Raw genomic sequence first — 13,155 nt, forward strand, 5'->3', positions numbered from 1 at the left:
TGGAGGTACTACTGTGACCTGGTGGTCCCAGGCCTTGGCTGGAGGTACTACTGTGACCTGGTGGTCCCAGGCCTTGGCTGGAGGGACTACTGTGACCTGGTGGTCCCAGGCCTTGGCTGAAGGAAGTACTGTGTCCTGGGGGATCCTTGTTATGGAAAGTACTGTATCGAGGTAAACCCCCCCCCCGGTCGAGGGAGCACCTCGGGGGAACTACTGCGGACATACCCAGAAAGGCAAGTTTCAATTCTCTTAACACTGTATTTTTACCTAAAGTGTTAAATATGTATACATATTTTACGATGAACGTGTTCGCTGTATTGTGAAACAAATTGCTCATTTGAGAAGTTGAGAAGGCCAAACATTTTTGGCCTTCATTGCATTTAACATTATGTCAAATCTGGAACTTTGATCATGATGTATCCTATGAAAACACAAAATGTGAATTATAATGAACAATTCCTGTTTCACTGAACCTCATCTTTTTCACCTAAAATGTAATATCTCTAACGTTCAGACTTCAGTTTATAAGTAGTTTATTCTAGGTAATATTTAGCAATATACTCTAATCTGGCATTTCCTCAGATTATAAAACATCATAGAAACTTTCATTTGGAATCTCTTCTACCAGAGATCATCCGAGAGAACTTTAGCAGCTGTTTCAAGCAGGTGGGTGACAGTTGTATGAAGCAGGTGGGTGACAACTGTATAAAACAAGCAGGTGGGTGACACTGTATCAGTAGGTGGGTGACAGCTGTATGAGCAGGTGAGTGACAACTGTATCAAGCAGGTGGGTGACAGCTGTATCAAGTAGGTGGGTGACAGCTGTATGAAGCAGGTGAGTGACAACTGTATCAAGCAGGTGGGTGACAGCTGTATCAAGTAGGTGGGCAACAGCTGTATCAAGTAGGTGGGTGACAGTTGTATGAAGCAGGTGGGTGACAACTGTATCAAGCAGGTGAGTGACAGCTGAATCAAGTAGGTGGGCAACAGCTGTATCAAGTAGGTGGGTGACAACTGTATGAAGGAGGTGGGCAACAGCTGTATCAAGCAGGTGAGTGACAACTGTATCAAGCAGGTGGGTTACAGCTGTATCAAGCAGGTGAGTGACAACTGTATCAAGCAGGTGGGGGACAGCTGTATCAAGCAGGTGAGTGACAACTGTATCAAGCAGGTGGGTTACAGCTGTATCAAGCTGGTGGATGACAGCCGTATCAAGCAGATGGGTGACAACTGACTCAAGCAGGTGGGTGACAATTGTATCAAGCAGGTGGGTGACAGCTGTATCAAGCAGGTGGGTGACAGCTGTATCAAGCAGGTGGGTGACAGCTGTATCAAACAGGTGGGTAGACAGCTGCAAAATGTAATCAAAAGCTTTCATTTGGGAATCTCTTCTACCAGAGATCATCGGAGAGAACTTTAGCAGCTGTTTCAAGCAGGTGGGTGACAGCTGCCAGGTGTTCAGCAAAGGTTCTCCACAGATGCTGCCGATCCTCCTCTGCTGCCTCTTCAATATCGGCGAGTGTATCAGCTAATCCAGCAAATGCTGTACTTGAATAAGCATCGTTCTTGCTGGGAGCAGTTATCACATGGCTGTATTGGGGAAGAGAAGATGTGTTAAGTACTGGTAGAATCTAATCATTGTAGAATCTAATCATTGTAGAATCTAATTTAGAATCTAATCTTCCAGAGCAGACCTCAAGGGCAGACAGCTGTTCATTTTAATGCAAAATAGGGACCTCTCCTTCCAAGGCCCTCACTTTAAGACAGTGTTTGCGGACAACCTTAGGGTACCCCTGACATTTTGCTGATCAACAGAGACTGATCTATTTCACTACAAAGTGACCCCAGGCAAGAATGTGGGGTGTGACCACATCCCGGTGGGCACCATCCCGGTGGTCACCATCCCGGTGGTCACCATCCCGGTGGTCACCATCCCGGTGGTCACCATCCCGGTGGTCACCATCCCGGTGGTCACCATCCCGGTGGTCACCATCCCGGTGGTCACCATCCCGGTGGTCACCATCCCGGTGGTCACAATCCCGGTGGTCACCATCCCGGTGGTCACCATCCCGGTGGGCACCACCCTCCAAGCTACCCCCTTCCGGTTTGTGGCACCTCACATCCGGAAGCACCTCACAGCTGGAAACCATGGAAGCTCAGGCCCATCACGCCTTTCTCGCTGATGATCCCATCCTTGACTCTGACAATCTCCCAACCCAAACAATCGACCACGCTGTCAACACCATCCACAACCGCATCCACAAGAGCAGGCCGACCTCAGGGGCGCAGTATGGCAAAAGACAATCACAGCTTCAAACAGCAGAGCCTTCAACAACATACACTTCAACCATGTCAACCAATGGACCACAGAAAACGCCGCTTCTCTACTTAGCACCTCCTCGATAGACCTAACAACCCTCCATAACGACCACCCCCTAACAAGAAGCATATCAATGGTAGAGATGAGTGGAACCATTAAGAGCATCCGCAATAAGGCCCCAGGACCATCGGGCATCAAGGCAAAGCAGATCAAACTCCTACCATGCAATCTTCTGCAATCCCTACTCAACATATTCAAGGTCCATGCTGTATCTGGCCACGTTCCCGTAGCATTCAAATCGGCCAAGATGATATTCATTCCCAAACCCAAGAAAAGTCCCGCCAGCCCGGCAACTACCGCTCAGTTTCCCTCTTGGACACATTAGACAAGTGTTTTGAAAAAATCATATCCAACCGTTTCAACTACTATATGGAGTACAACAATCTCTTGACAGAAAAACAGTTCGGCTTTCGAACGCAGCAGTCAACCCAGCATGCAATAAACATCATCTATGATGCTGTCAGCTCAATCCGGCAGCAAAAACAGGTAGCCCTGATTGCGATGAGAGATGTACACAAGGCCTCCGACAGCCTATGGCACGATGGCCTTGTGTACAAACAAGCAGACTTACCAGCCCAAAACTGAACCCTCCTCAGACTGATCAGAAAATTCCCTAAGAACAGGCAAGTTACTCCCAGCTTCAAGACGAAAGCGGCAGCAGTCTTCACTTCAACAGTTGGAGTCCCCCCAAAGGTCGTGCCTGAGCCCGGACTTCTATAACATTTTCGTAAACGACCTGCCCCAACCGGAGAACAGGGACACTATCATCGTCCAATTTGCTGACGACGTAACATACGTAATAACATCCAACCCAAGCATCCAAACAGCCAAACATGCAACAGTAATACGTAAGGCGAACGTAGAACTAGCTAGGACTGCTAACTGGGAAAGAAAATGGAGGGTCACCACCTACCCAGACAAGATCGAAATAACCACTGTCGGCTTTATGGCCTACACAATTGAAGATGAGGGGAGGAGGATAAGGATCAGGGGCGAACCCATAGTCATCTCAAACTCCAACACAGTGCTTGGATACAACTTCAACAGGCTACTTAACTCCATCCAGTATGTCTCCCAGAAGACAGCGATGACTTAGGGTTCCCTGACGAGGCTATTCCGCTTCCGGCAAGCCCCATCCAACGTCAAGCTAAATCTGCAGAGAATGATTATAAAACCTAGCCTCGCGTACCCATACGTCCCCCTGAACCTCACCATCAAAAACAACATGTTGAAGATCCAACGGGTCCAAAACAAAGCACTTCGCTTCGTGGCGGGCCTGTTGCTGGCAGACAGGGTCAGGCAGCTGTACAGCATGAAGCATATGTATGTCCCAGACCCCGAAGAACCCCACGAAGCAGTAAACACAACCGTTACTATGAGATCCATGAACCACCAAGCAGAACCAGAAGAATCACTCTCTAACAAAAAGGATCAGACATATCCATGATCAGGCCTTCCTGAGACCTCAAATACTAAGTGGTCTGCCAGACGACCCAAATGAGTGGCCCATCCCGGACCCGATTTATACTTATTAAAAATCAATAAAATGAAAATACAAAAAAGTTTTTTGTGCTACTAGAAGAGTATCTACACTGATGCTACTAAGATTAATCTCCTGCAGTTAACTCCAACGGCTTTAGGGTTTCCAGACACCAGCTGGGACACAAACATTAGCCACCCAGCCAATGTACTGACAACCCAACATACCTGTGGGTACCGACCTGTGAGATTTATATTTATTTAATTTATATGAATTTATATATACATTAATTTATATATTTCGATAGCAATTGGTATGATGTTAAGTGGACTGTATTTCTGCAATAATCTCACAAATCGATCCTTACACATTAGGGGGGGATTTATATTAAATTTATAATATGCACCCAATCCAACTACAGTATTAACTACACATATTGGTATACATTGAGGAGGTTCCTTATCTTATTGTACAGCAGGCTTAGTCCACCAGGTATAACTAGGATGAAGACACCAAATTATCCTCGTTTGAGGCTAGCTTCCATCACCCAGTAACTGATGTATCAAGTCTTGCTTTCCCTTCTTGTTCCTGTCAAAGGGCGCTAGCTGTAAAGCCAGAATCCTAATATATGACAGCTATATCAGAGAAAACACTGTATAATAGATAAGATAAGGACCAAGGCTTAATTACCTTTATTGAGTCGATTATTTGTGTTCTAACCGGTTCGCCCAATATCTACCTAACATTAATGGCCAAAATTAATGATTAGATAAACGGGTTTCGGAAAGACACTTCCCTTGTGTTTGTTGACAGCGTGTTGATGATGGCAGAACACTACTCTGATCTCCATAACACTTCGTCCAAGAGAAATTATAAGAGCTGTACTCGCTCCAACGACTCTGGTCTTTACCAACAATGGCTGACCTCTTCCTACTCACTGACGCCATGGCACTTTGTCCAGATATCAGTAACTGATAGAAGGATCACATTTACTTTATTTTGGTACTGATAATTAAGTTAATTCAAATGAGATGTTTTTATGATGTAAAAAGTCCAAAGACTAATGTATTTAAGAATAATTCCCAACAGAATAGTTGGTGAATTTATAATAGTATGTGGAAATGATATCTCGTTTTCTATTGACGGAAAATTCCACTACAAGCTACATTTTCTATGGGTAACTTGTGTATACAACACAGCAGCAATATTATCTGCAATTGCATGTATTATTAAATGGTCCGACAACACCACATACCCATACAAACGACACACACACATGCCAACCCATGGTGGACAGGAATTCCCCCCCCCCCCTCTCTCTCTCTCTCTCTCTCTCTCTCTCTCTCTCTCTCTCTCTCTCTCTCCTCTCTCTCTCTCTCTCTCTCTCTCTCTCCTCTCTCTCTCTCTCTCTCTCTCTCTCTCTCTCTCTCCTCTCTCTCTCTCTCTCCTCTCTCTCTCTCTCTCTCTCTCTCTCTCTCTCTCTCTCTCTCTCTCTCTCTCTCTCTCTCTCTCTCTCTCCTCTCTCTCTCTCTCTCTCTCTCTCTCTCTCTCTCTCTCTCTCTCTCTCTCTCTCTCTCTCCTCTCTCTCTCTCTCTCTCTCTCTCTCTCTCTCTCTCTCTCTCTCTCTCTCTCTCTCTCTCTCTCTCTCTCTCTCTCTCTCTCTCTCTCTCTCTCTCTCTCTCTCTCTCTCTCTCTCTCTCTCTCTCTCTCCTCTCTCTCTCTCTCTCTCTCTCTCTCTCTCTCTCTCTCTCTCTCTCTCTCTCTCTCTCTCTCTCTCTCTCTCTCTCTCTCTCTCTCTCTCTCTCTCTCTCTCTCTCTCTCTCTCTCTCTCTCTCTCTCTCTCTCTCTCTCTCTCTCTCTCTCTCTCTCTCTCTCCTCTCTCTCTCTCTCTCTCTCTCTCTCTCTCTCTCTCCTCTCTCTCTCTCTCTCTCTCTCTCTCTCTCTCTCTCTCTCTCTCTCTCTCTCTCTCTCTCTCTCTCTCTCTCTCTCTCTCTCTCTCTCTCTCTCTCTCTCTCTCTCTCTCTCCTCTCTCTCTCTCTCTCTCTCTCTCCTCTCTCTCTCTCTCTCTCTCTCTCTCTCTCTCTCTCTCTCTCTCTCTCTCTCTCTCTCTCTCTCTCTCTCTCTCTCTCTCTCTCTCTCTCTCTCTCCTCTCTCTCTCTCTCTCTCTCTCTCTCTCTCTCTCTCTCTCTCTCCTCTCTCTCTCTCTCTCTCTCTCTCTCTCTCTCTCTCTCTCTCTCTCTCTCTCTCTCTCTCTCTCTCTCTCTCTCTCTCTCTCTCTCTCTCTCTCTCTCTCTCTCTCTCTTCTCTCTCTCTCTCTCTCTCTCTCTCTCTCTCTTCTCTCTCTCTCTCTCTCTCTCTCTATATATATATATATATATATATATATATATATATATATATATATCCTCTTCCAGAATTTCACCTCCCCATCCCTCTTCCTTCCCTATCCTTTCCAAACCCTTTGGACATAAAAGCGATCTTTTATTAGATTACTAATAGTAATCTAATAAAAATAGCCTGAGCAAAAATCAACTGATGGGATGAGATATTCAACAAGTTTCTTGCAAGAATTCATCATTTGTGTTGTTTAATGTGATCATATAATAAATGTAGTCTGTTTGACCAGACCACACACTAGAAGGTGAAAGATGACGACGTTTCGACTTGAGAATGGTCCAGGACGGACCGAAACGTCGTCGTCCTTTCACCTTCTAGTGTGTGGTCTGTTCAAATTACTTTAGCCACGTTATTGTGACTCATCGACTGCAAATGTAGTCTTTAGGGTGGAATGGAAGGAACTGATGTGCAAGAAGCAACAAGCTAATGGATCTAGAGATATGCCAGAGTTGAAGAGTAAATTACAGCTTTTAATGTAAAATATATGTAGAAGCAGGAACAACCTGACAATGTGTCGTGGCGCATATTTCTCTATAAATGTAAATGTAAATGTTCGTTTGTTCAAAATCGCTAATTTCCGAAAGTTCTTCACCGATTGCTTTGAAATTTTGACACAATGTTTCATTCGCATACGAGCGTGTTTTTAAATACCTACACTATAAATGTCACGTTTGTGACAGGTAAAACATGTTTTTTTTTTTTAACTGTTTTACATGTGAGTTTACATGTGAGGGAAATCTCCAAAAACTCTTCACCGATTGCTTTGAAATTTTGACACAATGTTCCATTTGAATACGCGTGTGTATTTATATACCAACTATATGGATGTCACACCTGTGACAGGTAATTTTTTTTATACAAGGCCATATGGGCACATAAAAGCAACACACGCTATACTAAATATGTTACGAGTCCATTTCAACCTTTTGGATTGCATTGATAAATTGAATTTTCATAGATGTCTATTTATTTTAATTTTAATTTAATTATTTTGTGTGACGTTGAGTTGGAATTGAGCTGCGTTGTTTAACATACAAAACATTTCGTGAGTATAATTGATTTTTTATTTTTCCTTGTTTTTCATTTCATTTTCTTTAATTGTTCTTACTTTTTTTCAGTGACGGGAACATCATATCATTTGATGTTGCCATTTTTCTGATGGGAACATCAGATCATTTGGGAACACATCCGACGAGGGAGTGCGGAATGATGTAGAGACATTGGACAACATTGGATAACGACCAAAACTCAGGAACAGATAGTTTAGAGAACCGCAGCAGTAGTGTGGAGGAAGAGGGTATTGTGGTACAAAATAATGACAATATTACAGAGCCAGGTAATATAAACAATGAGAGCAACAGTGAGACAGACTGCATAAATGAAGGAATTGGGACGAAAGACGGAGATGGCTCCAATAAAGAGGTAGACAAGACAGACACAGGTATAAATACCTTGAAAAACGCAAAACCTGAACATATTTGCAAATTCTACGCTAAAGGAATATGCAAATATGAAAAATTAGGAGCAAAATGCAATTTTCTGCATCCTCAAAAATGCAGGAACATGTAGGCGAGGGGTACATGCCGTTTTGGAACAGGGTGTAGATACTTCCACCCTAAATTATGTCAATTTTCAATTAGGGACAAAAAATGCTACAATCTTCAGTGTCCGGAATTCCACGTGAGAGGTACAGAGCGTTATAGACGGGAAGATCAATATGACACTACTGGAAATATTTTAGAGGAAGGCAGAAACAGAGTAGAAAATATAAGAGAGAGAGGAACAGTCAGATTACATTATATGCAAACATACACTACATTATATGCAAACATACACTACATTATATGCAAACACACAAGTCTTGAAACCAAAATCAAGAATAAAGTTAAGTTCACCAATTGCCTCCTAATAGAATCGAACTCAATATTTGGTGCATTTACAGAAACCCACACAAAAGACCACATGGATAGTGAAATCTGGATTCCGAATTATAATCTATATAGATGTGACAGAGTAATTAGGTCAAGTGGAGGAGTAGGTCTGTATATTAAAGAGGAGCTGGCATGCACAGAGCTCCTTAACTCATCCAATGAGGTGGTAGAGGTACTTGGAATCAAGGTAGAAAATATGAATCTACTTATTATTTTAATATACAAACCGCCAGATGCAACAGTTGAGGAATTCACTGAACAGATCCACAAAATAAAGAATATCCTTGATAACCTAGCAAACCCAGTACCAGATATCATCTTCCTTGGCGACTTCAATCTACCCAGTTTAAAATGGAGAATAGTAAACAATAACATTATAGCAGGAAGTCAACCTGGAAATAACCAACCACAGGTCAGAGAACTACTGAGATTCTGTGACAAATTCTCGCTCAGTCAGCAAATTACAGAACCAAATTTTATTGAAGATTGAAGAAATCGAACAGAGACTGAAGCATTCCTATCAGATTGAAGAAAGACAACTAGAACAGAAAGCAATTCAAGAAATAAAGAAAAACCCAAAATATTTCTTCACATATGCTAAATCAAAAGCGAAAACCTCTGCCAGTATTGGACTTATTCGTATTAGTGAAGGTTCATACACTGAGGATGACAAAGAAATTAGTGAAATCCTAAAAAAGCAGTATGAAGACATATTTAGCACTCCGATACTCAGCATGAAAGTGGAAGATTCGGACAATTTCTTTATGAATGATACTCAAACACTTGTAAATATAACTGATATCAACATGAAAGTGGCAGATTTTGAAAGAGAAATTGACAATATGCCCATGCACTCAGCCCCGGGTTCAGACTCATGGAATTCAATATTTATAAAGAAATGCAAAGTGCCAGTAGCACAGGCACTCAGTATAGTGTGGAGGAAGAGCTTGGACACAGGTGAGATACCGGATGCGCTTAAAGCAGCAGACATTGCCCCTCTACACAAGGGTGGTAGCAAAGTATTGGCAAAGAATTATAGACCAGTTGCACTAACATCCCACATAATAAAAGTATTTGAGAGAGTGATCAGGAGTCAGGTCACTAGATTCATGGAAACCAATGACCTCCTCAATCCAGGCCAACATGGATTTAGAGCAGGAAGATCATGCCTCTCACAGCTACTTGACCACTATGACAAAATCACTGAGGCATTAGAGGAAAAACATAATGCAGATGTCGTATACACAGATTTTGCAAAGGCATTCGATAAATGTGACCATGGAGTGATTGCACACAAAATGAGGTCAATGGGTATAACTGGTAAAGTAGGACGCTGGATACTCAATTTCCTGTCGAACAGAACACAAAGAGTAACAGTCAATCAAGTAAAATCGAGTCCGAGCGAAGTTAAAAGCTCTGTACCTCAAGGTACAGTCCTTGCACCACTGCTGTTCCTTATTCTCATATCAGATATAGACAAAAACACAAGTCACACCTTTATGTCATCCTTTGCAGATGATACAAAAATCAGCATGAAAATTACCTCTGCTGAAGACATTGATAAACTACAAACAGATATTAACAAAGTTTTCGATTGGGCAGCAGAAAATAACATGATGTTTAACGGTGATAAATTCCAGATACTCAGATATGGCAAAAATGAGGATCTTAAACATAATACAGGGTACAAAACGCAATCGAATCTGCCTATAGTAGGAAAACAGCATGTCAAGGATTTGGGAATAATGATGTCCGATGACCTAACGTTTAGGGAGCATAACCAAGCAAGTATTGCGTCAGCCAGAAAAATGATAGGATGGATTACGAGAACCTTCATGTCCAGAGATCCCATCACAATGGTTGTACTCTTCAAATCACTTGTGTTGTTCCGGCTTGAGTACTGCTCAGTACTCACTTCCCCCTTCAGAGCAGGAGAGATTGCTGAAATTGAGGGAATACAGAGAACATATACGGCACACATAGACGAGATAAAGCACTTAAATTATTGGGATCATCTCAAAGCTCTCCAAATGTACTCACTAGAAAGGAGACGAGAGAGATACCAAATAATATACACATGGAAAATATTGGAGGGACAGGTCCCAAATCTACACAGTAAAATAACAACGTACTGGAGTGAACGATATGGAAGAAAATGCAGAATAGAACCAGTGAAGAGCAGAGGTGCCATGGGCACAATAAGAGAACACTGTATGAACATCAGAGGTCCACTGTTGTTCAACGTCCTCCCAGCGAGCATCAGAAATATTACAGGAACAACCGTGGACATCTTCAAGAGGAAACTAGATTTATTCCTCCAAGGAGTGCCGGACCAACCGGGCTGTGGTGGGTATGTGGGCCTGAGGGCCGCTCCAAGCAACAGCCTTGTGGACCAGACTCTCACAAGTCAAGCCTGGCCTCGGGCCGTGCTTGGGGAGTAGAAGACTTCCCAGAACCCCATCAACCAGGTATCAACCAGGTCAAGGGGACGGGAGTGAGGGATGGTGGGGAAGACGAGGGAGTGGGGAATGGTGGGGAGGACGAGGGGACTTGGGAGTAGCAGATGATTGGGAGGATGAGGGGATCAGGGAGAGGGGAATTGTGGGGAGAACGGGGGGGGGACAGGGGAGAGTGGCTGTGGCTCAGCAACGTGTGGCCGGGTACAGCTAGTTATCGATAATTTTAATTGGTTTTGATATTTAGTTATTTTAATAAGCCAAAATTTTGAGTAGAAAAGCGAGCAAAAAAATCACACATTGGTGCAGATTAATGCCATACGAACTAAAGGGACAATTTAAATAAACTATTTATAATAGATGGTTAAAGGGGAGAGAAAAAACACAAGGAGTATAAAAGGAATCTGTATGTAGTGGGATGAACCCCGGACAAGGCCAGCAGTGGCCCTTGACCCCAGGCCCTGACCCTGGCCCTGACCCCAGGCCCTGACCCCAGGCCTCCCTGACCCCCCCTGCCCTGGCCCTGACCCCTGGCCCTGACCCCAGGCCCTGACCCCAGGCCCTGACCCCTGGCCCTGACCCCTGGCCCTGACCCCAGGCCCTGACCCCTGGCCCTGACCCCAGGCCCTGACCCCAGGCCCTGACCCCTGGCCCTGACCCCAGGCCCTGACCCCAGGCCCTGACCCCAGGCCCTGACCCCTGGCCCTGACCCCTGGCCCTTGACCCCAGGCCCTGACCCCTGGCCCTGACCCCTGGCCAAACTATCCATAGGGTGGGGGGACCTGGAGTCTCAACTTTTCACGTACTCAGTACCGGCATCGAAAGCAGTTTATGAAACAATTTGTAAATTTGTTTTAACATAGGTGAACGTGTGTACACCGCACAATACAATGTGGTGTATAACCTTAAGAAATCTTAGACAAGTTAAATATGGTTTTAGTATGACAAAAGTTCCCTCCCCCCTACCACTATCCTAGGGGGGGGGATAAAGTGGGAAGATTATTTGTACTTGATAAACGGAAGTACAGGAGAACCATCAACTCATTCTCTAACGGAGACTAAGCAGTCTCCGTGGTGTAGTGGTAAGACACTCGCCTGGCGTTCCGCGAGAGCTATGTCATGGGTTCGTATCCTGGCCGGGGAGGATTTACTGGGCGCAATTCCTTAACTGTAGCCTCTGTTTAACGCAACAGTAAAATGTGTACTTGGATGAAAAAACGATTCTTCGCGGTAGGGGATCGTATTCCAGGGACCATAGGATTAAGGACCTGCCCGAAACGCTACGCGTACTAGTGGCTGTACAAGAATGTAACAACTCTTGTATATATCTCTTGTATATATCTCATCTCTGTCGAGTTTATTTATTATTATTTTCTAGCATAGACGTGGCCACACATTTCCAATGCTAACCAGCATATATACATTTTCTTCTGTCCTCCATGGACAGGGTTAGAGATCTGTTAAACATATGGTTCCTGCAAGTATAATTTACCTAGGTAACTGTTTCTCAAGATGGATCATAGTTTAATGTTATTACTAAGAAGAGTTACAAATAATGATAGGAACAGAGAAGGAAGAATTAACGACATATGACGCTTAAAAAACACTTACTTCAACTCAGGTTGTTTAGGAAGGCCGCGGGGGTCAATGAATGATCTTTCTACCATCATCAACTGGTCATTGACACGACGAACAACCAGAGGACTGAAATGTTGAATTTTGAGTAAAAATTCAATCATAAATTAATTTTCAACCACATCTTAAAAAAATGATCAAATGTTAAATACAAATATAAATCACAAATTTTCAAGTGTCTGAGTATGAAGTGTAATTTATTTACAATATGCAAAATAATCAGAAAATATATTTATTTAATAGTTCACTTGCAATGAGAAGTGGCTAGTTATAAGGGTTATACCGAGGTAGAGCCCCTATAGGTTGTTCCCTTAAACTATCGCACTATATATCTTGAGGTTATCTTGAGAGGATTTTGGGGCTTAGCGTCCCTGCGGCCCGGTCCTCACAAGGCCTCCTTTTTGTTACACATCCCCAGGAAGCAGTCCGGAACAGCTGTCTAACTCCCAGGTATCTATTTACTGCTAGGTTAACAGGCGCATCAGGGTGAGAAACTCTGTCCATTTGTTTTCGCCTACACCGGGGATCGAACCCGAAACCTCCGGACTACAAATACTGAGCACTGTCCACTCAGCCGTCAGATCACCAACAATTTTAAAATAAAAAGAAATAAAGTTGTGTCACATAGCTGGGAAAATACGACAGCAGGGAAGGTAAACTGGAGTGCATAATGAAACAGCAAGTCCCTATACGAGGTAAGTATTACCCCTAAAACTGTAAAATCTTCCCTTATTATCTGGTATCCCTCCTTCCCCTTACACAAGTTATTTTTTTCAATTTTGTTTCAGGTGTAGAAGAATATAATAAATATAGAGAACATTTATTCTAGAACTATCGATCTAACCCATTGCCATATTTAATTATTATTATTATATA

At 43.4% G+C, this 13,155-nt stretch overlaps 1 protein-coding gene across 1 annotated transcript in view; it reads right to left on the reverse strand.

The window, feature by feature from the left end:
• Positions 1-778: 778 nt before the first annotated feature.
• The window catches only part of LOC123748480 (putative N-acetylated-alpha-linked acidic dipeptidase), a 169,399-nt gene continuing 157,022 nt past the window's right edge, over positions 779-13,155 (reverse strand). Inside the window, exons 16-17 of the mRNA XM_069337032.1 lie at positions 12,256-12,348; positions 779-1,590 (exon numbers count right to left, since the gene is read on the reverse strand). Of these exons, the coding sequence (XP_069193133.1) occupies positions 1,392-1,590; positions 12,256-12,348 (292 nt within the window). The 3' untranslated portion in view covers positions 779-1,391. The remainder of the gene's footprint in view (positions 1,591-12,255; positions 12,349-13,155) is intronic.

This window comes from Procambarus clarkii, chromosome 37 (genome assembly GCF_040958095.1).
Source record: "Procambarus clarkii isolate CNS0578487 chromosome 37, FALCON_Pclarkii_2.0, whole genome shotgun sequence".
NCBI lineage: Eukaryota > Metazoa > Arthropoda > Malacostraca > Decapoda > Cambaridae > Procambarus > Procambarus clarkii.